The sequence below is a fragment of the Phalacrocorax aristotelis genome, chromosome 2 (genome assembly GCF_949628215.1).
Source record: "Phalacrocorax aristotelis chromosome 2, bGulAri2.1, whole genome shotgun sequence".
NCBI classification, from domain to species: domain Eukaryota; kingdom Metazoa; phylum Chordata; class Aves; order Suliformes; family Phalacrocoracidae; genus Phalacrocorax; species Phalacrocorax aristotelis.
Genome location: NC_134277.1, coordinates 88,575,533 through 88,600,815, shown reverse-complemented (window position 1 = coordinate 88,600,815; position 25,283 = coordinate 88,575,533). Strand labels below are relative to the sequence as shown.

The 25,283-nt window shown below is 41.8% G+C and overlaps 1 protein-coding gene across 8 annotated transcripts in view; it reads right to left on the bottom strand.

The window, feature by feature from the left end:
* CTNND2 (catenin delta 2) overlaps positions 1-25,283 on the bottom strand; it is a 686,661-nt gene that overhangs the window by 52,956 nt on the left and 608,422 nt on the right. For all 8 annotated transcript variants that reach the window (XM_075084268.1, XM_075084265.1, XM_075084267.1 and 5 more), the window contains one exon: positions 25,000-25,150. In XM_075084268.1, coding sequence (XP_074940369.1) covers positions 25,000-25,150 — 151 coding nt within the window. The remainder of the gene's footprint in view (positions 1-24,999; positions 25,151-25,283) is intronic.

The following is a 25,283-nucleotide window of genomic DNA, read 5'->3' as shown; positions in this document are numbered from 1 at the left end:
TCTTTCACACTGGTCATGCGGAAAGTGGACAGGTAGCCAGTTTTAATAGGTACTTTTTAGAGGTCAATTCTTTTTGCAGATAACACTAATGTTCTGACTCCGTTTAATTCCTGTTCTTGACAGAGTGCTTTGTGTTCTTAGCAACAGAGTCACTGGAAAAGAGCAAATGATATTGTGGTTTTAGATTTTAATTCACCTGAAGCTACTGCTGTTTAAGGCCTGAATACCACAGGTACATAAGCAAGGATATGGTGCAGAGTTAAAATAAGCTTTGCGTTGTCATGGGAAGGGCAAAAATGCATCTGATAATCTTCCTTACCTAATGTATATTGTATTATTTTTTGTTTAGACTACAACATGACTAGTTTTCACATTTGTCATAAAAAAAAAATTTCTCAGCTCTTCTTAGTTGTATGGCTCATTATTAGCTGTGTTTAAAGAAATTTTGACAAATGAATCCTAGTCCTGACTCCTCCATCAGAGTACAGATCCACTAGAGCACAGTTCTGTTCATGCTCCCTCAGGAGTGGGAGTCAAAGGGTTCACAATGTGACTTGTTTTTGGGTTGTGCTACTGCTGTTCCTTTCAGGGTAACAGCTCCAGATCGCATCTTCAGTCTAGATCAGGTCTTTTCTCTAGTGGCTCTCAAAGAAACCTTGCCTCCAGACATCCATTTGAGCATGCTCAGTGCCACTAAATAATTGCTTTTTTTAACCTGAGTCACAGCTGCTCACCTACATCTAAGTAACACATGCAGAGAAGATTCTCAGGACTGTGCACTCTTACCTTGATGGGGATGTAATTGCCCACATGGCAGGAGTCAGAGAATCCACACATTAGACTTGATATGCTAGACGTGTTCCCCTTGGAGATCAAGTTGGACAGAGGTGATCTGCTTAAGGCAAAGCCCATAACCTCTTAGAGCCTTAAAGTTCATCTCTCTCAGACATCTGCAACATTGACTGATCTCTGCTGCTCCCAAAGACAGGGGTAGAATTGGGCAAGTTTTCCAAAAGTCTTCTCCTCTCTCTGGACTTGGGGAAAAGAAGAATCTGCCGTAGAGCAGCTGGCTCCCGGGCTCCACGTGCCTTATTCTAAATGATCAGAGTACTCTGAAAGGCTAGGGTGGGTCAGAGTAAAAATTTTACCTGTACTCAGCAGCCTTGCTACTTCCCTGAGACATGGCAGAATATAAACTACACTCTGTATTAGGGGAAGGATGGGAGATTAGGTCTGAAGTGCTAGTAAAGACTTAACAACAACAAAAAAGGACAGCAGAAGAATAAATGCTCTCAGTCCAACAGAACAGGCGAGAGGTCAGATAGAGTGCTCACCTTCTAACCACAGGAGATTCAGAGGGCAATATTCCCAAAGGTAAACTATTTCTTGATACATTGCTCCACTGCAAATGATAAGTTAAATTTGTAAAATATCACGTTCCCTTTGTGAGAGCACTGTTGTTGTGTCACCTTGAAAAATTTTGCACACAAATATATGACTTTGCATATACTCATGCTAATAGTATACATTTTCCTTTAATTAAAATTAGCACTCTGATTAATTGCTAGAATAATCCTGAGTTATGAAATCCAAATAATGTATAAAACATATCACTTTAAGAGCACCCCGAGTAGCACACAATCTAAGAGATCCTGTAACTTTTCTCCTGAGAGGAGTATGTAACGAGGCAATTTATTTTCCTCATGTTGCACATTATATCTACCAAACAGCAAGTGAACTCTGAATACCACCACCACACATTCTTTTGGTAGACAGAGCTGAATTACTGCCTTATGCTGCAAAATCTGTAAACTTGGACTAGGAGCTTTTTTCTCTTTCTCATGATTGTAGATGACTTCTCAGGGTTTTGAGAAGAAAAGGAAATTCAGAGCTTGTATCTTGAATAAAATGCAAGGACAGCCATAAACTAACACGGTGATTCACTGAATAATTAGAATACTAAGCTCCTTAAGTTAGAAAGACTAGCCCACCTCTACTCCTGTTCCCCAAAGGGCTAACTATACAAAACTGAGATGCAACCATGCATAAATGACAGGTGCCTAGTTTAGTCATGCTTGACTGTAGACCTTGATTCTTCTGGTAGCAAAACTGATGCAAAAATTGATGCAAATAATTTCCTTGTAAATCATAGAACACTTGAGGTTGTCAGGATGCTTTAGAGATCATTTAGTCCAACCCCTTTGCTCAAGGTAGGGTCATCTTGGTGTTTTATATTGAGATGGAATTGCCTGTATTTCAATTTGTGTCCATGACCCGTTGTCCTGCACTGGGCATCACCAAGAAGAGTCTGGCTCTGTCCTCTTTATACCCTACCATCAGGCATTTAGACACGTGGAAAAGATCCCCCTGAGCCTCCTCTTATCTAGGCTGAATAGTCCCTGCTCTCAGCCTCTCTTCATACCAGAGATGCTCTAGCCCCATAATCATCCTTGAGGCCCTTCACTGGACTTTCTCCCATATGTCCATGTCTCTCTTGTACTGGGACCCCAGAACCGGACCCAGTACTCCAGGTGTGGCCTCACCAAGCTGAAGTAGAGGGGAATGATCACCTCCACTGACCTACTGGTAACAATCCCAGCACAACAGAGGAGGTTGTTGGCCTATTTTGCTGCTGGGGCACACTGCTGACTCATGGATTTTTTCATATTTTTCTTGGCAATTAAAGCAATGGAAATGCAGTCAGTACAGTGAATGTGAGACCATATTTTTTAGGCCCTTACCCTAACTCTGGCCACTAATCCTAAACCCTCATAACCTGACACCTAACCCTTACCCCAGCACCCTCCTCTAATCCCTAAAATCAAGCCCCATCGCAAAGCCAAAGGCCAACCCCCTAACCCTTTATCTTATCCCCACCCTAATCCCTTGCCCTGGTCGCTAGCCTTAAATTGCTCTCCCTAGCCCTAACCCTAGCCCTCACTGCTAGGGGCTACACCCTCCCCCCAACCTACACCCTAACTGCTTACCACAAATCCTTCATGGAACCCCCAACCCTCACCCAAAGCCCTTCTCTAGCCCAAAAATCTAATCCCTCTCTCTGAAAGGCAAGCTCATCCCCCTCGCCCTAACCCTGCGCAGAGGCTCAAAACTTAAGCCCAACCCCTCCTTCTTGGTCCTACACATTCAGCCTCTCTCCTGACCCCACCTCTCAGGTGCCTGTGCCCTGGAGGTGGAGGTGAGCAGAGCTGGCCCACTGAGGCAGAGGCGGGGGTGGCAGGCCAGAGCGGTGGTATCAGCTGTGAGGACAGCTGTGCTGGCAGAAGCTGATTGGCCAGGCCAGCAGGCAGGCGTCTGTGAGGTGGAAGCTGATTGGCCAGGGCCACAGGCCGGCATTGTGAGGCACTAGAGTGACTCTGCAGGCAGCCTGGGGGAGGGCAGAGGAGAGGCAGGGCAGGGCACGGGGACATGGCAGGGGCTTGGCACGTCGGGGGGGTCCTCGTGCTTTAGCACGTGAGTAGGCAGGAGCTGGAGGCTGGCAAGTGAGGATACTAAGGGTGTGAGAGAGTTAGGCCAACAAGGAAGGGGGATTTTGCGGCTGTAAGGGGGATTCAGGTGATGGAACATTGAGTGTGAGGCCACATCTGTTAAGCCTTTACCCTAAATCTGACCGCTAACCCTAAGCCTGACTCCTAACTCCTACCTCTACGCCCATCCCCTACCCCAATCCCAAACTAATCTGTGACCCCAATATCATAAATACAAAGTCTGAGCCTGTAACAAAACCCAATAATGAATAATCCGGTAAAAGAAGAAAATCAGTTGCCACAAGAGATATTTATAACTGTCAAAAAAGAAACAGCAATTTTTCGGCATGATCTTGCTCTCATAAAACTGAGCAGGAGCAGTGAGGTAAGGCTTCATTTATCACTGTCTCAAGCCAACATTAGTCTTTGCTATGTGAGAAAATTAAAGATTTTGCTCCCGTTAGCCGTGTTTTTTCTGCAGCACAAGCTGGTTCCCAGCTTATTTGACTTAGCAGAAACACCCAATTAAAATTCCTGCCTATGAATAAAATCCAGTGTAATGCGGCTGGAGGATAGTGATGGATCTGCTGCAATACACTAGCAAATGGCACGGGTCTTCCCTTTGATAATGATCCTAAATACTCTATTTAAATGGCATCACTAAACTCATTATATCTTAAATATCATAGCCCTACTCTTAAAAAAAATTCCACTCAGATAAATGAAACTTTTGTGAAAAAAATGAGGGAAGGAGGGAGAATATTAGTATTGGTATATCAGCTTTTGAGTGAGATGCAGTTAACAGCAATATCATGCAGTCACGTATTCCTTTAAACATGAGCTCCTTATCTAATCAGCAATACAAAAATACTTGCTGTCATGTTGTATGAAATTTATAGCAGACAAACCATACTGAAAAGATTCTTTAAAAATCATTAATATAAAGCACACTCTTACCAATTATGTGATATTCTATTGGATATTTCTTAGCTTCCAGATTTATTGACATGCATATTCTTATCTTTGAAAACGTCCGAAATATATCCTCAGTACATATTTATTTCAAATATTAAAAGTAAACCTCCTGGAGAATATCTTGGAACCTGTCCCACTTCTGAACTACGAAATGCTCTTCTGAAAACAAATTAAAGTAGATAAATCTGTCATTTATGTTCAAGTTCTCTGTGTCCTGGAATTATTTTTCCTTTCAGAGACTGAGCCAGATAATGCTCTCCTTATAATTCATAGAAGTATTTGATTTTAGATACACATTAAAAACTGTTTAAATTAATAAGAAGTATATTTCATAATTACATCTAGAATCAGCATAACTGAGGTTGGAAAGGACATCCGGAGATTGTCTAGTCCAACCTTCCTGCCCAAAGCAAATGCAAAACCAATGCAATGCAAAAACATCACAACAGACAGTTGCATATGTTCTTCAGGATCACAATGATTTGAGACCTTCACTTGAAGCCTCTGTGGTTCAGGGGCCCTGTAAATACACTTAGATGAAGTATCCTCTTAGCTTGCAAATGAGAGCAATACACTGTTTGGAAGATAAGGTAACATGATCTTGCAAAAGGAACGAATCAATTAACTTCCTGGGACTTGGAAGAAAGGAAGAAAAGAAGTCCAAGAAAAGAAGCGAGATGAGAGAAATGGCAGGTTCAGCAACCTGAGTCACCAGAGGCAGCTCTCTGAGTCTGTTTTCCTTACATTTTCAAACTGCGCAATTCCCCAAGTTCATCTGACCACCTCACCTGTTCTGACTCACCTATCCTGCAAGAGTTCCGCACGCACTGAAGGACCAATACTCAAGAGCACTGCTCTATCCAGCAAGATTAGTGTGTGAACAGCTCACCTTGGATGCTTTCTCCTGGGCTCCCTCTGCAATCTAATCCAGGCTGTGCCACAGGACTGGTAATAAAGAAAGCTCGTGTCACCCCAATTTTCAAATTAGTACCACTGCTTCTGAAAGTACTTCCATCAATTTTGTAATAACAACATGCTTTTATAATGCATTTTAGCTGATGATTTCTAGGCATTTTCTGCACATTAACTGTCCCTGACAATGACAAAGACGTGATTATTCGTTCAGTTAAGGAAACCAAGGTGAGACAGGCCAATGACCAACTCAAGAAGCCACCTAAGACTTAATGGTTTTCCTCCTCAAGAATGACTGAACAAACCTAGAGAACAAATATCAACTTCTTCCGACTTCTAGATGTGATTTTGTGGTGTTTGCTTTCTAAACCATTTAGTTCTCCTACTTTGTTTACTTCAGTGGCAACTCTACAACAAATCTCTAGCCACACAGCTTCTAATTACAGCATCTTATTAATACTGACAGGCTAGTAGTTACTGATCTCTTATGTGTTAAGTAGATTTTAGAATAAAAAGGGTAATGAAAGACAACATTTGATTTCCATAAGAATGTGGAAATGGTTACAACCAAGCTAATCTCTAACTCTTAGTCAATCTTTGTCTGTTTGAAGTTTGAACTAAAGGTGCAGTTCCTTTTTAATTTCTCTTTCTAATAACTTTGCCTCAGCTTTGAAGTTTCTGTAAGCTGAGGATAGCTTATCAGAAAAGTCCCAGTGAATGAAAGATGCTTAAATAGGGCTACAAGTGAATGAGATGAATTTCAGTCTCCCTAGGAAAATGCTGAGCCCTTCAGTATAAGGCATATACATACTTGATCCCAAGGCACAAGAATGGATTTAACTATAGTGGATAATACACAAAAATCCATCCTCAGAACCCCTGCCTCAAAGGCTTTGCTCGTGATGTACTCGGTATCTTGGATTGTTAGTGGCTCACAAGAGAGGAGGAGACATGCCATTTTCTTTGGGGCTTGATTTAGACATTGCAGTACAGTATTGTACAACAGAGGATAACACCTTTAACTGCTGAAGATTTACTACCTTTATAGGGAAATTATACACACTGGCTTTCCAGCCTATCTGATATCATCCTGTTCCAAAGGAGCCTGCTTTTGTCTGGCTGAGGGATGCAGCTTATCTGTTCTGTTATTCTAATTTTCTAGTAAAGACATGAAGGAATTATCAGAACTGGATTTTTTGGTTGGTTTTTTTTTTTTTGGGGGGGGGAGAAGGGGGAGGGAGGGTTGGAGGGTTTGTAGTAATGTAACAGTTTACAATGGTGCAATGATACTATAGTAGGACTCATGGTGGCTGGATTCTAACAAAATAGAACAATGTTCAGGGTGTGGGCAGACATCCAGCATGCAAGTGTGAAAATTTACCAGAAAATGCTTGGGAGGCTCAAAATGTGGTCATTACTGGGCCAAGTCAGAGCTTTCCACCCCTCAGGTCAGCTGCTCACATGACTTGTTTGAGTATGCTCTGTTAAACAAAAGTTTGTCTGTAAAAGGAAAGAGAAATTTTTTGCTCACCCAGCTCATTTTGATCAATAAGTCAGGAAGTGCTGACTAACACAAGTGGTTTGACTGTAGACGTGATGTGTTAATGAGAGGCTGGAGGGAGCTTAAGAGCAGGAATATCTTCTGCCACTGACTGCCTCAGGGTGACTTACCATGTCTTAGGTGAGGGAACAGTAATTTCCAAATCATGCTAACTCTATCAGCTGAGAACCTATAATTTTAGAGTGAAAATAGAAATTCCACTATTAAAGAAGGAACTGTTTTATATTTAACATGAATTTGTTTTTGTTAAATACACTTAGTGGGAAAAGTGCAACATTTGCAAAGGACCAAAGTGACTTAACTGGCATCCAACTCTGGTTTTCAGAACAAAATAGTCCCTTTAAAAAAGTCTGCTTAGAGCCTATGACATGACTGAAAAAATAAATTCGGTTCTTAATTCATCATCAAGCACCGAAACATTTTACCCAGATGTTATTAATATGGTAAAAACCAGTTGCACTTTCATTTTCCCTGTTCTGTTACCTACAAATTGATTTAAAGTAAACCTCACCATTGTTTGACATTGTTATGATGATTAGTCCATAAGCACCGTACTCACTCTACCTTAATAACGCTGCTTTTTACTCTGTGTTGAATCCTGCTTCTCAGATATTTGATGGAAAAATTCCTTTTAGCTTCCATGAGGGTAAGATTACGCTGACAGCTACAAGATCTTATTCTGGTTGTTGCAACTGTGTTGTATAATATGTGCTTTTTAAATGAATGGAGTACCTTTCTACATGCATGTGTACTCCTCAGCACACCTGCCCTTCCTCTTTGGTGCAGGTAAAAGGTCGGATTAAAACCTACATGCCTGCATGCATGCATACATACAAACACACACATATATATTTTGTGTGTATATATTCACATACATAAAGATTAAGTTAAAGACACTCTATATCAATTTAATATGGGGATAATTTTGCAGATGATATACAGAGGTGAAGTTGAAGAAAGTTACAATGAAGAAGAGAATGAAAATGCCTTTGGACATAAGAGTGTTTGGGATTACATTTCTTACAATGACCAATTTTTTTCCATGCATTTGCAATAATTTAAAAATTCCTGTTATTGCTATAAAATTGCATTATATATCAGATCAGAATCTATTAGTCTACATGTGATTACTAAGATTAGTTTAATAACAGGCATCACTACTGAACACTAGGGAAACGACATTTATTCCCACTGATTTTAAAGTAACCAATTCCAAAGACAAAGACATTCCACAGTATTTCCCTTTCAAAATCTGCAAGTAAAGTGCCTTACTAAAAATGCAACATTTTGAGCTATTATTATCATTCCCTCTCTGGTAAATAAAGCAAACTCCTGTGTCTAAGTAAATTTAGTGGCAATTATCCTATTATGGTCTTGATTCCACAATAAGATGATTTGACCGTATACTGAAATTGTGGTTTAAAATTTGGTGACACTTGTCCCGAAGTAACTTAGGTATATGCAATGATGTCACTGAGGTTGAACACATTTAAATTGTGTTTATCTACTTCTAATTTAGGAATTACAGAGTTTACTCTGCATGTCTTGAAATAACAAACATGACAGTTTACCCACTTCTTACTCACTACAGCATCCTTACTGGGATTTTGACCAGATAGGTGGATGATATGGTGGGTGGAAAACTGGCTGGACTGCTGGGCTCAGAAGGTGGTGATCACCAGTACAAAATTGAACTGGCAGATGGTTACTAGTGGTGTCCCACAAGTGGGGGCAGTATTGTTTAACATCTTCATTAACAACCTGAATGAGAGGATAGAAAGCATACTCAGAATGACTGTGGACAATATGATGTTGGGAGGACTAGTCCATATACTGGAGGGCAGGGCTGCTGTTCAGATGGACAGCTGAACAGGAACCTCAAAGTTCAACAAAGGTAAATGTAAAGTCCTGTACCCAAGATGAAATAATGCACTGCACCAGCACAGGCTGGGGGTCAACTATTTGGAAAGCAGGTTTCAAAAAAACCTCTAAAACCTAGAGGTGCTGTTGGACAAGTTGAGCATGAGTCCACAATGTGCCCTCGCAGCAAAGAAGGCCAATGGCATCCCAGGTTGTATTAGATATGAATCTAGACAACCAATCACGGAAATTATTCTTCCTTTAGACTAAAATAATTCTGCCTCTAGACTGCATCTGGAGTATTGCATCCAGTTTTGCTCTCTCCAGTACAAGAGAGACAATACAATATTGGAACAAGTCCAGTAGAGCACCACAAAGACAGTCAGGAGGCTGAAACACATGGCATATAAGAACTGCATTTTCTGGGTCCAAAGAGGAGGTTAAGGAGAGATCTTACTGTTGCCCAAAACTGCTTAATGGGATGGTGTAGAGAAGATGGAGTCAGGCTCATCTTAGACTTCCACAGTCTAAGAAAAAGAAGCAAAAGACACAAGCTGCAACACAGGACGTTCCAACTGATAAAAGGAAGAGAATTTTTACTACGAGGGAGGTAAAACGATGCAACAGGTTGCCCAGGGAGGTTGAGAAATCTGCAGCCCTTCATCAACTGGACAAGGTCCTGAGCAACCTGCTCTTACTGGACCTCTCTGAGTAGAAGGTTGGTCTAGCTGACCTCTAGAGGTCCCTTCCAAGCCCAATATATTCAGAAAGACCAAATTCTGTCTTTTGTTGCACTGGCAGACTGAAGCCTTCCCTACAAACTGAGAAAGTGAGTTTATTTTTTAAATGCATTTTCTTAAGTTACTCAGTTAACTTCATTTTCTAGGCTTACTAAAGGAGGTAAACTGGCACAAGATCATCTAGTACCCACATGAATTTCATGGTATATGCATCCCAGACTGTTAGCAGTTAACAGTTAAGACTGCTCACAAAGACAAGTAACTTCTGAATTTTATTGGTGATTCCTTCCCTGCGCATTCATTGGGGTTTATAAAGCACCAGCAACAAGGCAGATTTTATTTCCATTTCTTTCTGTAGGGCAGGGCTCCACAATCCACTGAAAATTCTCAAAATGATCTCTTTGGAGGTGGTTCTCTCATTAAATTTGTTCAAAATCTTCATTCTGGAGTACAGGAGGGATCATGTCTAAAATATTCAATTGTCTAGTTTCTTTTTAAAAAAAGGAATGCCTTCAATTATAAGTTTTAACAAAGTGCTGTATTCTTTTGTCTTAACCTGATCTTTCCGTTTGCACTACGCATATTACATTTCTACACAAAAAGCATGGGCTCAAGCAGTTATGCATGTAAGTCCTTTCTTAGATCAATTCCTGAAGTCTGATCTATCATTATAAAGTATTATAAAATTGCTAACTCTAGGGGGTAGTCATTGTATCTTTTTCATGTTCGAACAATCTCCTGCATAACACAGCCACAAGAGGAAGCAAAAGGAAAATGAAAAACATAATAATACTAAAGATTGTGTCAGTAATACCAGATTTCAAATAATTTCATAGAGATGCCACGGAGAGATGAATGGGACTTTGAAGCTGATTGTAAGGGTTCTCTAGCCTTTCCTTGGGAGGAAAACTAAATTTATTTATTTTTGTTTAATTGAGCCCATCGAGATATTAAGTACCAGAATCACAGTCTTACCTTATGGAATTATGATAATAAGGCCCCTCAGCAAATTGATTATTTCCTCACTTATCTCAGATGATGAGAATTTGTTACCCTTTTAGTATTTTGTAACTCTGTATTACAAAACTGCTTCTATTCAATCCCAGCAGGTATAAGCACGAAACAGGTCTGAATTCTTTAAAAAATTGATTGTTAAGTAGGGGTGCAAGCTGATTTAGTCTGAGACCTATTCACCTAGTATCCAGAAGAAGAACCCCAGAAATGAGCAGAAAGCTAATACATAGAGACAGTGCTTCCAGCCAGTCCCAGCCAGTGCCTTTTTAAAGGTACTACATGCACCTAAAGGTACAATATTAATGAGGGAACACAATAATTCATTTGTACAGGATCCAGCAAAAGACCATTATTCTGCTTTCTGTAATCAAAAGGAGACTTGAAGTTTTACTAATGTTATCTGAAACAAGAGCCTTTAACACTAAAACCTGTCATAAATGGTAGAAACAACTGATGTATGACTTAGTTCTTACAAGCAAGCAAATACTACAACGAAGTACTTCATGAAGAACAATTATTCTGTAAGAAAAGAACAGCACCTGAAGATGCCATGAAGAAACCAACACATATGAGACTGAGTTCCCTTTTCATAACTGTCAAAGACTAAACTAACACTAGGATCACCCGTATTTTGGCACAGAATGCATATAACCCAATAGAGAAATGCAATCACCTTCTGCATATACTGGGGCAACTACTGACAACCAGCAACGTTGTGTAAGCATGTAATGGTCAGGAATGGAAAGAAAAAACTAAATTCAGTGTAACTGCACTGAGATTTATAGAATTCCAGTTGTAAGAATCAAGACATCTGTACTGCTTCCTAATCTTGCATTCTTCGAACACTGACTCTCTGATATCTTTTACCTTTGTCATATTTTTATCCTGGAAAAATGAGACATTTTACAGGGCAAATATTTATCTAATGGATGATGACAAACATCGGTGTTGCATATCCACATGTATTTTACTTCCGTGTTAGCCTACATTCTGTCAGCATAGTCCTTCTGTGCAGCGGCACAGAAATCTTTGAGGTCCCTGCAATCTGAATTTTCTACCAGTGTCACCTTTGTGAATGATTCTTCATTTTTAAGCAACTGCCACTCTGAAACATGCAGAAGACAAGTTTAGGGACACCAAAATAGAAGTCTGAGCATGTCCAAAAGCCTCATGTGGGAGACGGACACGGCATACAGCCACTTCATCTGTTAACATGTAACACGGGAACCAGGACTGTATGAGATTTTGCAAGAACAACTGCACTAAAATGTAGAGAGTGCAAGGATGTAGATGCACAGAGAAAATGACTTTCCTCTATCAAATGCTAATTCACCTGCCATGTTTTACTCTCACTGACATGTGTCATGAATAGGAGTTCTAGTTTCTTCAAAGCAAAGTGCTTTTAGTAAAAAATGCCATATATGTAATTTCTATCATTTGAAGATCACTTAAGTTGGTAAGGATTTCAGGAGAAAAAGGTTATTTTGCATCTTACATAGAACAAAACTAGCTCACTGTTCCATGAACTGAAGCTGATACAAAACAGGCTGGAAACATCTGTTTTGATACACTTCTCTGTTAATGTAAGGCTGTCACAAAACCTGGATTTTCAAAACCACTTTGCAGATTTACAATAATTCCTCATGGATTTAAAAGTGCTTTTAAAATTACTTTGGCAGTTTGTGACATGTGCATTTCTACCTTTGTATGTTTTATGGAATATGCGACTGAATTATATGCACTTTTTAGATCAGAACTCCAAATTTTCAAAAGATAAGTAGCACCTCTCAGCAGGAACATACTGAGAAACAGAGATGAAAATTAATATTGAATTGTTTGAAATGTCAATCTTCTGAGTGGGAAAAGTGGATACAGTTATAGTTTAATTGCTTTCTACCTTATGCAGAAGAACAGAACGGAACAGAATTTGTTTCTCTCAAACAAAATGTAAGGTGCAGGTTGGGGCACTTTCTTATATGTGAAATGCACATTAATGAAGTGAAAAGGCACGTCCATTGGCTGCGTGTTTTTTGGTGGTGGTATTTTTGGGAATCACACTGAACCTAGGCTTCCCTGGGCTGCTTCCACAAGATTTTGCCAGTTTTATGACTTGCACTCAGAATTTAATCTTAAGTAATACTGACTGTGAATACAAACTTATAAAACCTATAATAAAGACTTTAAGGCTTATAAATCTTAATCCATTATCTGGCATAATTTAAAATTACCGCTATCATCTAGATAAGCTGTCATGGTGCAATACTGAAGATGGTTCTCTTGAGACTCTGGCATTTGAAATAGAAACACAGGCATTTTCCAGGCATTTCCTCATAGATTATTCTACTGCAAGGAATAGCTGACCTGGGGCTGTGTTGTGTTTAGTATTGTGAAGCATCTTGATCTTATTTTAGGGAGATCACAGAATCACAGAATGGCAGGGGTTGGAAGGGACCTCTGGAGATCACCTTGTCCAACCCCCTGCTTGAGCAGGCACACCCAGAGCAGGGGGCACAGGGACGCGTCCAGGGGGGTTTTGAATGTCTCCAGGGAAGGAGACTCCACAGCCTCCCTGGGCAGCCTGTGCCCCTGCTCTGGCACCCGCACAGGAAAGAAGTTTTTTCTCATGTTTAGGTGGAACTTCCTGTGTTCCAACTTGTGCCCACTGCCCCTGGTCCTGTCATGGGGCACCACTGAAGAGAGTCCAGCCCCATCCTCTTGACACCCACCCTTTAGATATTTATAAGCACCTCAGTCTTTTCTTCTCCAAGCTGAACAAACCCAAGTCTCTCAGCCTTTCCTCAAAAAAGACATGAAATGTTGTGTGATTCTTTGACTTGGCATTACAATGAAAGAGAGATCTGTGAAAGTGGTATTCATCGTTACCCTAGAGCTGAGCCTTGAAACAATTATTTCTGTTGTTTTGAGTGACAATGAAAAATTGTAGTGCCTTTTCACTAATTGCCCCTGCAAAGTCTATTGAGCTAATTAAAGGGGAGCAGGACAGTACTCATTGTGCTTTATCAGAACAAATTCTGATGGGATACTACTTGCTTATCTTCAGTCACCCAAAAGTTAGCCATCAAGTGTCTGGCTACTTCTCTAGGTTCTCACACAGGACCCATTCCACTGTAAGATCCAAGACTTCAGGTGATAAAGGTAAGTGGGATGAACTCCTACAGGTGCCATTTTCGCTCTACTGTCCACAGCAGAAGCCTACCCAACTAGCTGAAACACCAGGTTTTTAGATGGTTCACAGCAGAGAAAAATCCCTCCAAATCCAGACAACCATACTTAGGCAATAGGGAAGTTCAGATGTAAAAGTCTTAATCTAGTCTTGAAAATGCTTGACTTTGATAGTAAAAAGGAGAATTTGGTTTTACCAACCTTGTTTTTCTCCCTGAATCCCTTCACTTGAGAACGTTACTTAATAAGAAATGACTGAGGAAGCAAACCTTTCCTAACCTGTAAAACTATCAGGTCTGTTTGTCAGAAATATATTTGAGCTAAACTGGAGCAAAAGACAATGCACGAGTGGCTGAAGGCAGGTGAAGAGTCAAAATCTCCTTGACACAATCCTTTTACACTGTAATTGAAAAAAGATCAGTTTAAATTCTTAGCTAACTTATGTATACAACACTACAAACCAGGGAGCCTGGACTTTGCCATGTAGGTGTTATAAAACATCAAAGCTTAATTATGCATTTACCAGCTTACCTAACATATTTTTCTTCATTGATATAGAGTAAGGAGCACCAGCTATTAATGCATGACCATATCTTCTATTTCCTAAATCAACTTCTTGATGACAGCCTCTTCTTATTCAGGTACCTATTTATTGTAATATAGGTTTTGCATGGCTCAACTATTAAACACAACAAGCGACGTGCAATAAAAACTGACACAGATTAAACAAATTGCAGCATATATTCTGTGTTCACCTTCTTCTGAACAAATGCCTACGATTCCTGATTAATGCTTTCTGGCATCTTATGCATTGTGAATTTATGTCAATTTAACATTTCAATGCTTAAGATACTTTATAAGTCAATTAAGAATGCAAAAAAAAAAAACCAACCAATCCAGCATCTCTCTTTCAGATCCTTGCAGATGCATGTGTGAGTTCAGAAGTGCTCATATTTAAAAATGAGAGAAAACTGCATGTAGACACTCTAAGTAGGATGAAAGGTGCATATTTGATTTAATCATCTCCCAACCCATCCCCATATTCTCTATCAACGTACGTTACTAGGACTTAGAATTTCTAATAGCTGCTCTTCTTGTAACTACAAAAGGGAACACTGTTTCCACTTGCATTTATTACTAATACTGAAACAAAGTTACAGTCTTAAAATGCGGCCACGTTCTAAGATAGGAGAACCCTATATAGTTATTTACGCTCCAAAAGAGTCACGTTTTGCTGTGAGAATGCAAGTACTTGTTTCTGACGTGCTTTCAGTGTAACAGCTGAAAGAAATCTTTCCAAATCTGAATCAATATCACACTTTGAAATAAGATACCTGACCCTGCTTTGAGTGCAAGGCTGGGCAAGATGACCTCCTGAGGTTCCCTCCAGCCTGAATTTTACTGTGAGTCTAACAACTCATTAGAGCTGTGAACTCCAGACATGTATTTCAATCAAATATTTTCAAGTTTAGCAATAAAACTCTGAAACAAACACCAGTGATTTCGGGCACCTGAATAGTCCCACATTTCTCATGAGATGGCAAGGCATACACTCACTGGCAATTTACACATTCCCTAGAATTTTTTTGTTTCTCAACAATAGTGAGACAGTAATACAGGGTGAGATCCATTTTATGGCATGTTAGGTAAAATAAATCAGTCTCAGTCAACTATAAGGGAGTCTAATACAGGTATCTTATATTGGACAATGAACTTTTAGACTGCTAGCAAGATTAAGCAGGTTCCAACACACATTAAGTAACAATTTAATTGATATGCTATCCTTGAATTTTGTATATATCTTGTAACTGTATTCCCAACAATTGAGTAGTGAATTGAGAATAATTCAGTACTGACACCATGTAGCCCCCAGTTCAGGCACATTTTTAAAAAAATTGACCCCTGCTACAGGCCCTGTTTCAGGACTTGGTTCAAAACCTTGTGAAGGTGGCAGAAATTGTACCACTAACTTCACTTGTCTGAACCATGCTTTTACAGAGATAGCCACAAAAAGGATGTCTTAAGTATTGCAACACTTCAATTCTTCCCATCAAACTCCCTAGAATCTAGAGCCCTGAACAGACACGTGGATCTCTACACATTTTAAGGGAAGAGATATATAAGGCATGTTCCAGAGGTCATCAGCTCCACTGCAGGCATGTTCCGCAGCAGAGCCAGGGATCGTGGCATACAGGAGGTTTCCTGAGCCCGGGAAACCCCAGGGGAGTGCAGAGACCTGCCTGGAGCCGGCAGCTTGCACGAGAGCAGCTGACGAGGTGTGGGCAGGGACAGGAGTCACTGGGGTCACTCTCCACTCCCACAAAAGGCAGCCCCAGGGAGTGCTGCGACCAGGGCGGGCAAACAGGGTGTGGTGCGGCCGTTTGCGTGGGAGGGTGCCTCTTCGAAGGAGGAGCATTCCACTGGCTGAGTGGGAGGCTTGAAGTGCGCAACTGGGCACTGTTCTGTGACCATCTGCACAGGTCAAGGGCACTCATCCTCCCTTGTCTGAGAGCAAAGTCTGCAGGTCTGGCTGGGGGGTCTGCATGATCTGCCCCAGCAGTGGCTGATGCCTCCACCCAGGCAGAGCCTGCCTGCAGGCAGGAAGTGCCTAGACCTTTCTCCTGGGGCAGGGACAGGCAGCAGGCCTGCCTGCAAAAGGTGTGCCCAGGTGGAGGACCTACTGCAGGAGGTGGCTGAGCTGCAGGAGGCAGTGAGAAGGCTGCGTAGCATCAGGGATGCTGAGGAAGAGTTAGATAGCTGGTTCCAAGTGCAGTCTGCAGTGGACCCACAGCCCCCAGCCAAACAGCCAAAACCTCCCCCACTGGCACACACAGAAGGGGCGGGGGGCAATAATGCAGGAGAATGGACAGTTGCAATGGCAAGGACCAGCAGGAGGAAAAGACTTCCCTCGAAGCCGGAGGTGCCTTTGCAGAACTGCTTTGCTTCACCTCTCTGAAGACTGAAGAGGAAAGACCCATCATACCAGGAGACATTGGAACTGAGTAAGGCAGCCTGATCTGCTACCTGTATAAAAACCAGCATGGCTAAGAAACGGTGATGGGTGACAGTAGTAGGCAACTCTCTTCTGAGAGGTATGGAGGCACTCAGCTGCTGACCTGACACACTCTCTGGAGAGGTGTGCTGCTTACGTGGGGCTCATATCAGGGATGTGACTGAGAAACCACCAAGCCTTGCACAGTCCACTGACTATTACATGCTGCTATTGTTTCACGTGGGCACCAGTGATACAGCCAGGAGCAGTCTGTGGAGTACCAAGGATTACAGAGCCCTGGGAGCAGTGGTAAGAGACTCTGGAGCACAGGTAGTTTTTTCATCAGTCCTCCCAGTCAAAGGGAAGTGGTTTGAATGTGCCAGGTGAATCTGGTGAATCAACAAATGATTACAGGACTGGTGCCACAGCCAAGAGTTTGGCTACTTAGATCATGGGACTCAGTTTGAGAAACCTGGTTTACTAGAGGCTGATGGGGTCCATCTGTCAGAGAAGGGAAGAGCATCTTTTGTCACAGGCTTGCCAAGATGGTGAAGAGGGCTTTAAACTGAGGTTGCCAGGGGAGGGGAACCTCAATCCATCCCACTCCTACCAGTTTGATGCCAGTGCCAGCAATAGATGCCCAGAGCCTGGAGAAGGGTGACAGGTCAGCAGAAGAGCACCTGAAGAGCAGCACAAAGGAATTCCAGCCACTCCAGCCAGTAAGTCAGCTTCACCAGGGACTCAAATGCCTCCATGCAAATGCACATAGCATGGGGAATAAACAAGAGGAGTTAAGAGACATGTGCATGCCTGCAAGGCTATGATCTTATTGCCATCAAAGAGACATGGTGTGACAGCTTCTATGACTGGACTGTTGGAATGGAAGGATACAGGTTCTTTAGGAATGACAGGCAGGGGAGATGGGGAGGGGGTGTTGCCTTCTATCTCAATGACCACCTGCACTGCATGGAGCTTGGGCCTGGAGATGGATGAGGAGCCAACCAAGAGCTTATGGGTCAGGATTACAGGGAGGGCAGAGACAGGTGACATTATACTGGGGGTCTGCTACAGGCCACCCAACCAGGAAGAAGGAGTGGATGAGGCCCTCTATAGGCAGATAGGAGCAGCCTCATGTTCACAAGCCCTTGTCTTCAGGGGGGGCTTCAACCACCCCGACATCTGTTGGAGGGTCAACACAGCAGGGCATAAGCAATCCGTGAGGTTCCTGGAATGTGTTAATGATAACTTCTTTCTCCAAGTGATAAAGAAGCCAATGAAGAGAGGTGCTATGCTGGATCTTGTTCTTACCAACAAGGAGGGGCTGGCTGGGAATGTGAATCTCAGGGGCATCCTTGGCTGCAGAGACCATGAAATGGTGGAATTCAAGATCCTTCATGCCCTGAGGAGGGTGCGCAGCAAGCTCACTACCCTGGACTTCAGGAGAGCAGGCTTTGGCCTCTTTAGGGATCTGCTTGGCAGAGTACCATAGGATAAAGTCCTGGAGGGAAAAGGTTAATATTAAAGCTGGTTAATATTAAAGGACCACTTCCTCCAAGCTCAGGAAGAGGAAGTCAGGCAAAAACACCAGGAGGCCTGTGTGGTTGAACAAAGAGCTCCTGGACAAACTCAAACACAAAGAGGAAGGCTACAGAGGGTAAAAGCAAGGACCAGGTAGCCTGGGAGGAATACAGAGAAATTGTCTGAGCAGCCAGGGATCAGGTTAGGAAAGCTAAAGCCCTGAAAAAATTAAATCTGGCCAGGGACATCAAGGGCAACAAGAAAAGTTTCTATAGGTACGCTGGTGATAAAAGGAAGACTAAGGAAAATGTGGGCCCTGTCTGGAAGGAAACAGGAGACCTGGTTACCTGCTATATGGGGAAGGCTGAGGTACTCAACGACTTTTTTTGCCTCAGTCCTCACTGGCAAGTGCTCAAACCACACTGCCCAAGTTGCAGAAGACAAAGGCAGGGACTGGGAGAATAAAGAACCACTCATCAGGTTTGAGACCATCTAAGGAAGCTGAAGATGCACAAGTCCATGGGACCTGATGAGATGCATCAGTGGGTCCTGAGGGAACTGGCAGATGAAGTTGCTAATCCACTATCCATCATGTTTGAGAAGTCGTGGCAGTTCAGTTCCCACTGACTGGAAAAGGGGAAACCTAACCCGCATTTTTAAAAAGAGAAAAAAGGAGTAACCAGCGAACTACAGGCCAGTCAGTCTCACCTCTGTGCCTGGCAAGATCATGGAGCAGATCCTCCTGAAAACTACGCTAAGGCACGTGGAAAATAAGGAGATGATTGGTGACGGCCAACATGGCTTCACTAAGGGCAACTTGTGCCTGATGAATTTGGTGGCCTTCTACAACAGGGTTACAGCACTGGTGGATAATGGAAGAGCAACTAGCATCATCCATCTGGACTTGTGCAAAGCATTTGACACTGTCCCACATGACATCCTTGTCTCTAAATTGGAGAGACATGGACTTGACAGATGGACCACTTGGTGGATAAGGAATTGGCTGGATGGTCACACTCAAAACAGTTGCAGTCAATGGCTCGATGTCCAAGTGGAGACCAGTGATGAGCAGTGGTCCTCAGGGGTTGGTATTGGAACTGGCACCATCTAACTTCTTTGCCAGTGACAGACTGAGTGCACCCTCAGCAACTTTTCTGACGACACCAAGCTGTGTGGTGCAGTTGACACGCTGGAGGGAAGGGATGCCATCCAGAGGGACCTTGACAGGGTTGAGAGGTGGGCCCCTGCGAACCTCATGAAGTTGAACAAGTCCAAGTGCAATGTCCTGCACATGGGTCTGGGCAATCCCAAACACAAATACAGGCTGAGTGGAGAAGGGCCTGAGAGCAGCCCTGAGAAGAAGGACCTGGGGATGCTGGTTGATGAGAAGCTTAACATGACCCAGCAATGTGTGCTTGCAGCCCAGAAAGCCAACTGTATCCTGGGCTGCATCAAAAGAAGCGTGGCCAGCAGGTCAAGGGTGGTGATTCTCTCCCTCTACTCAGCTCTTGTGAGACCCCACCTGGAGTGCTGTGTCCAGATCTCGGGCCCCCAGCATAACAAGGACATGGACATGTTGGAGCGAGTCCAGAGGAGGGCCATAAAAATATCTGAGGGCTGGAGCACCTCTCCTATGAAGAAAGGCTGAGAGAGCTGGGGTTGTTCAGCACAAGAAATCCACAAAAACCTTTAGGTAGAACTGTCCTCTTCTTTTTCTGAAGGATGAGTGATCAAAATACTTCCAGTCTCTAAAAGCATCTTTTATTTAAGCACAAAAGTACAGGCCAGGAGGCCAAGAGAAAGAATGGTGCTCTTAAATTACTAGTGCAATACTTCTCTCAATCAACATTGACCCAGAACAGCATTAGAAACCACTGTCAGGATAAGAGAAAACTGATAGAAAGACCTGAAGCATAAAACTGTGCACTGAAATGTTATAAATTTTACCTTCATCTCTGCATTCACTCCAAAGCCCGTACCCTGTGGACTTATCACTAAATAGTATGAAATGCAATACTAATACAAGTTCCAAATTGTACTTCAAGAGGGCAAATCCTACATTGTATATATTCTGCTCTACATGAATAGTGACAAATTTCTTATCTGGCGCAGCTTGAAAAATCAGCTTACCTCTTCTGAAAAACTACCTATTGCACTTTAAAATGCCACAGCAATTGTCATTTAAAATCAAAGGTAAATACTGTGCACATACAAGAACAAATGCAAATGCAAATTTTGGGGACAGAGATTCATCCTTTAAAAATGTCACTGACAGGGACAGTCTGCACTTGCTTGTGTAGGTATAATAACAAGTCACATAGTTTTCTATTAACTGTACATTTCATATTCTCTACTGTTAAAGAGGTCGTGGATGGCAGCAGACTGTGACTGCTGACTGTGTTTCAGATAAAAGGAAAGTGAAGCTGGCTTGTTCCCCAAGATCGAATGGGGAAAGCATTCGCACATGCAGAGTGGGGAGAGGGGCTAGCAAGAAGGGAGGCTACCGCACCAGTGCGGGCTGGGAGATTCTAGGGAGGAAAAGAGTTCATCTAAAGTAGGGCAGAGGTGTACAGTGCAGGCTCAGATGATCCACAGAAAGTTTCCTAGAAGCTCAGAGGACTCTGTGGAAGGTGTCTGAATCAGAAAGCCACTAAAGGTTGACAGAGCAGACAGCAAGTAAACAAATTCATTCCGCAAAAATGCTGTTTACAGAAGACAGATTTATTTTTAAGCCTTTCTGTCCCGCCTAGCTGATCCAAGTTTCCTCGACTTAAAGAAAAAGCCCTCATTCAAAGTTAGCAATTTTTTTACATCATTTCAACAAAATGTGGTTTTAGAGAATAAAAGTCAGTAGGTGCGCTTACTGTAGGGAAGATGGTGGGACAGCTCTGGCTTGAGGTGCTGGCCTGACTGGCATCATGTCGTGGCACTGCCAGAAGCAGCAGGTCTACTACTCAAGTTAAAAACGACATTCCTGGGGAGGGGGGCGGAATAATGCCATATCCTCAAATTAAGGCACCTATATAGCGCTGAGGGACAGAGGAGAGTGGGTTTCTTGTTCTACTTCACCCTCCTCCCCCTTTTTTTGAAAGAGAGAGACAGAAAGATAAAGGAAGAAGGACGAGCCTGGGGATGACGTAACTGCACAGAATTCATCAACAAAGCTCTTGGAAGACCTGTGGGACAAAAGTGACTTTCTTCTATCTAAGTGAATGATCAAAAGCAAGAAAAAGTGATTCTTGGCCAACTCGGAGGCATCTAGTGGGGCTGGGGGGAGAAGCTAACAGCCCCATGGAGAAGCTTTGTAGAGACAGAACCTGCTTCGAGGAAAGAAAACAAGCCTTCCAAAATGCTTAGAGAGCATGTGAAAAGAAGCAGGAAGATGCTGGGGTACTAGAGGGACACAGGGGTGCCATACAGCCTAGCCTGCTGAAACCAGAGAAGAACAAAACAGGCAGTATCAGCAGTGGGTCTTTTCAAGACTCACAGCACCACTTCCCTCAGCTGTGGCACTGCTGGGAGAGAGAAAAGGCTGATAAACCTTCCCATGGTGTGTGCTCTTGGGAAGCCACATAGAGCAGGTACTATGTCATGCAGATGAGGGTCCTGAAAGGCAAATGGAGAATGAATGGGATCTGACCACGACCAGGAATGCACCTGGGCAGTATGCCCAAGGAGGGAAAACTAGGTGCTGGATTACTTAGTGTCAGTACTAACTAGGCCAGGTTTACCATGTTTTGTCTGACTGCAGTTTCATTTTGGAAAGAAGAAAGATGAATATGCCCACTGTCTTGGCCTAGAGACACATGGCATAACGCAAAAGCGATGGAGAAGAAAAAAGAGGATCCTATTAAGGACATGGAACATGCCTGAAATTAAACTCAGGAACACTTCAATATAAATTAAGAGAATGCTGTTATGGGGATGGCTCAGCTAAATTATAAGAGAAGCCTGGCAAAAACCCTTAACAATGTAACAACACACTTGCTAGATCCATGCAAAAACCAAAACAGATTGGTCAATTCAATGAAGCCTAGAAAGAACCTTTTGGTCATTTAAAAAGAAGGGACTTTCTATTTGTTTTGTAGTTTGGTACAGGTGAGTCTGGATTTTAGCAAGATTCCTGATACATCTGTCAGATGCCTCAACACTGATTTATGGGTGCTTGGCAGCAGCAGAAAGAGGTATTTCATTTTCTGGCACATTTCAGTAAAAATTTGTCAGCTGGGAATAGAATCACAATATCACTGAAAAGAAAGCTTTATAGATGCATTTAAAAAAACCCAACTCAGTTCTACTTACATAATTTTAACTATATATACAGTTGGAAAATTGACCTTTAAAAAAGGTTATTTTAAGGGGTAAATTCCAGTTTGTGAGGTTGAGCTTGTCACTGCAAGAACATGATGCACAAACAAAAACTGCAAAGAGGAAAGATAACCAGGATGTTGATTCTGCTTAGGAAGACAGATGCTTGAGTGACTAACCTCCAGAAGCTCCTTTTGAGTCCTCCTTTCCTTAACAACAGCTAAGGCATCTTAGAACACATGGAACTGTAATATTCACAAAAATGGACTGCCTACAACACGAGTAGAAATCCTTGACAACTCCAGGTGTTTAGCATTTCTGAAAATCAGCTCTATGATATGCCCTATTTGCTAGAAGGTATTCAGCAGCAGGAGAAATAATGACCATTATTACTGTTTCTTTGAAGTTCAACGACGAAAGTCAACAAAAGAACATATAAAGATCACAGCTGAAATGGTTCAGGAATTACAGTCATAACTTCCCTGTCATGTTGGCATGTTTGGACTTTTAAACTGCAGCAAATTTGTATTGCAGTTATAAAGTACAATTCCCCAGAATCACCCCATGAATAAGTTAAATCTGAGCAGCACTGCATAGCCGTTACAGGTTGGGTACATAAATAAATTTATTAGGTAATTACTTTCAACAGACTCTTCCCACCTTTTTAAAATTAATCTTTGTTTATATCACATGTTCTCCAAGAATTCCATAAAATATTAAAATGTGGAGGTTGTGCAAGATTATTATCCATAATTTACTGAATATTTTGAATGGTACATCATATTAAGACAGCTCCTCCTTCACATGTTGAGCCTTAGTTCCCTAAATGAAATTTGCATATTTGGGAAAGAAATAAATCTTTCATTTAAAAAATAATAGTCAAGCACAGAAAGGGTAACCATATACAGTCTAATTCATGGCATTACAAACCATGCTTATACTCCGTAAATTCAAGTGGAAAGTGTTTTTTGTGATGTCAATAAGGGGATAGGAGAATATGGAAGAAAACTCAGCATGAATGTGTTTTGTGAACGCTGTAGAGGAAGTCCCACAAATAAAGGAATAAGATGTTAAGTAATAGAGACTATGACTTAGTGTAGACTGAATGTGGAGGTGGATCATAAAAAAAAAAAGTCTGTTATTAATCCAGATTAAATAGCCTGACATACTATCTTCAGCAATAATTTCTACTTTAAAATTCCTAGAAAACAACAAAAAAACACTTAGAACACATATGCAGCATCCTGCTTCCTGAAAGCTGAACACAAAGCATCGAACAAATCTAATTTCCTGCCAGTTTTATCAACTACAACATGAGCAAAAGCTGAACATGCAGGCTGGTCTTGCAGGTAAAGCATCAGTCTTGAGTTCAATCCCTGGGCAATCACAGAAGGTTTACACTATTCACCAACCTCTACCTCTATTTGCTTTACCACATTTTGTCAGTGAAGACTCTCTAGTTCGTACAATATGTGAGGGGAGTGATCGCCTTGCTTTAACAACTTGCAGAGCACTGCTGTAATGAAGCACTAACCCTGAGATAGCGCTGGATACAAATAATAAAACATTATGGTCATAAGCATCTACTTGTGGAATTCTACAATTGAAAGCAGAGGAAAATTAGGCTGTAATGATAACAAATCAACAAGTTCACAAAAATTAATAAAATATATGCTCTTAATGTACAGGAGGAGCAGAAATAATTTTGTTATGGCTGCTGAAATACTTCAAAACCAAGGAAGCAGTAATTTTTCAAAGGTGGAACATGAAAATACAAGTTCAACGATCCACAGTGGTTGGATGAATTTAGTCTAAAAAACCCCCACCAAAAAATCGAAAAAAAAGACCCCAAACCAAAAACCCGAACCCCCAAGATCTTCGCTTACCATACCATCAGAATTCAGAGGCAACAACGATTTATGTAAATTTTTGTCCCCTTCCTTAACTACATATGTGTTTGCGAATCAAGCACCTCCCAGTTCTCTTGCTGGAGCTATTCACCTGCCCAGTAAATTCATGGAACCACCTTAAAATCTTTAAGATTTGTCACTATCTTTAAGATTTGTCACTTCATGACCGCAAAATTACTTGCAATACATAATCTGAGGATCAGGAGTGGCTGCTCTGCCTAGATCCTCGATCTGGAAGACGCAAGTGCTACTGCCAGCCTAGGAATGAAGTGCTAAAGCAGAACAAAGCCATTGCTTTTCTGCTGGAGATTACAGAATGACAGATCATGAAACATTGCATGATGTTTAATTAATTTAACAATTCCTTGCAATATAGCACTAAGCTGTCACACAAAATGTGAATATGACACGTTAGAGAAAGAATTAAATTGTGCTAGAAATGTAAGAATAATTGTTTTCATTATGCTCATTCTGCTGCAAACTGGAAAAAAAAACCCTCAACAAACCCACAGAATATATAGATTGTTTGGAAAGAACATACCTATTAACTCCTTATTTCTGACATCTAAGGCCATGTTTCGTAAAGCTGTAGCAACTGCACATACCACCCGGTCATTGTCTATTCGAAGCAGTTCCACCAGGATTGGCAATCCTTTTTCTTTGCGGACAGCAGCGCGGATATACACTGACCACTGTAAAGACACATGGGAGAGCATGAAGAAGAAAGTGAGAAATCCACTACAGAAAGCAAGGCATCTCAGGTTATAACAGATACAGGGTAAGGGGTAACTGAAGCATGTTGATGCAAACTCAAAAGAGAGAAAA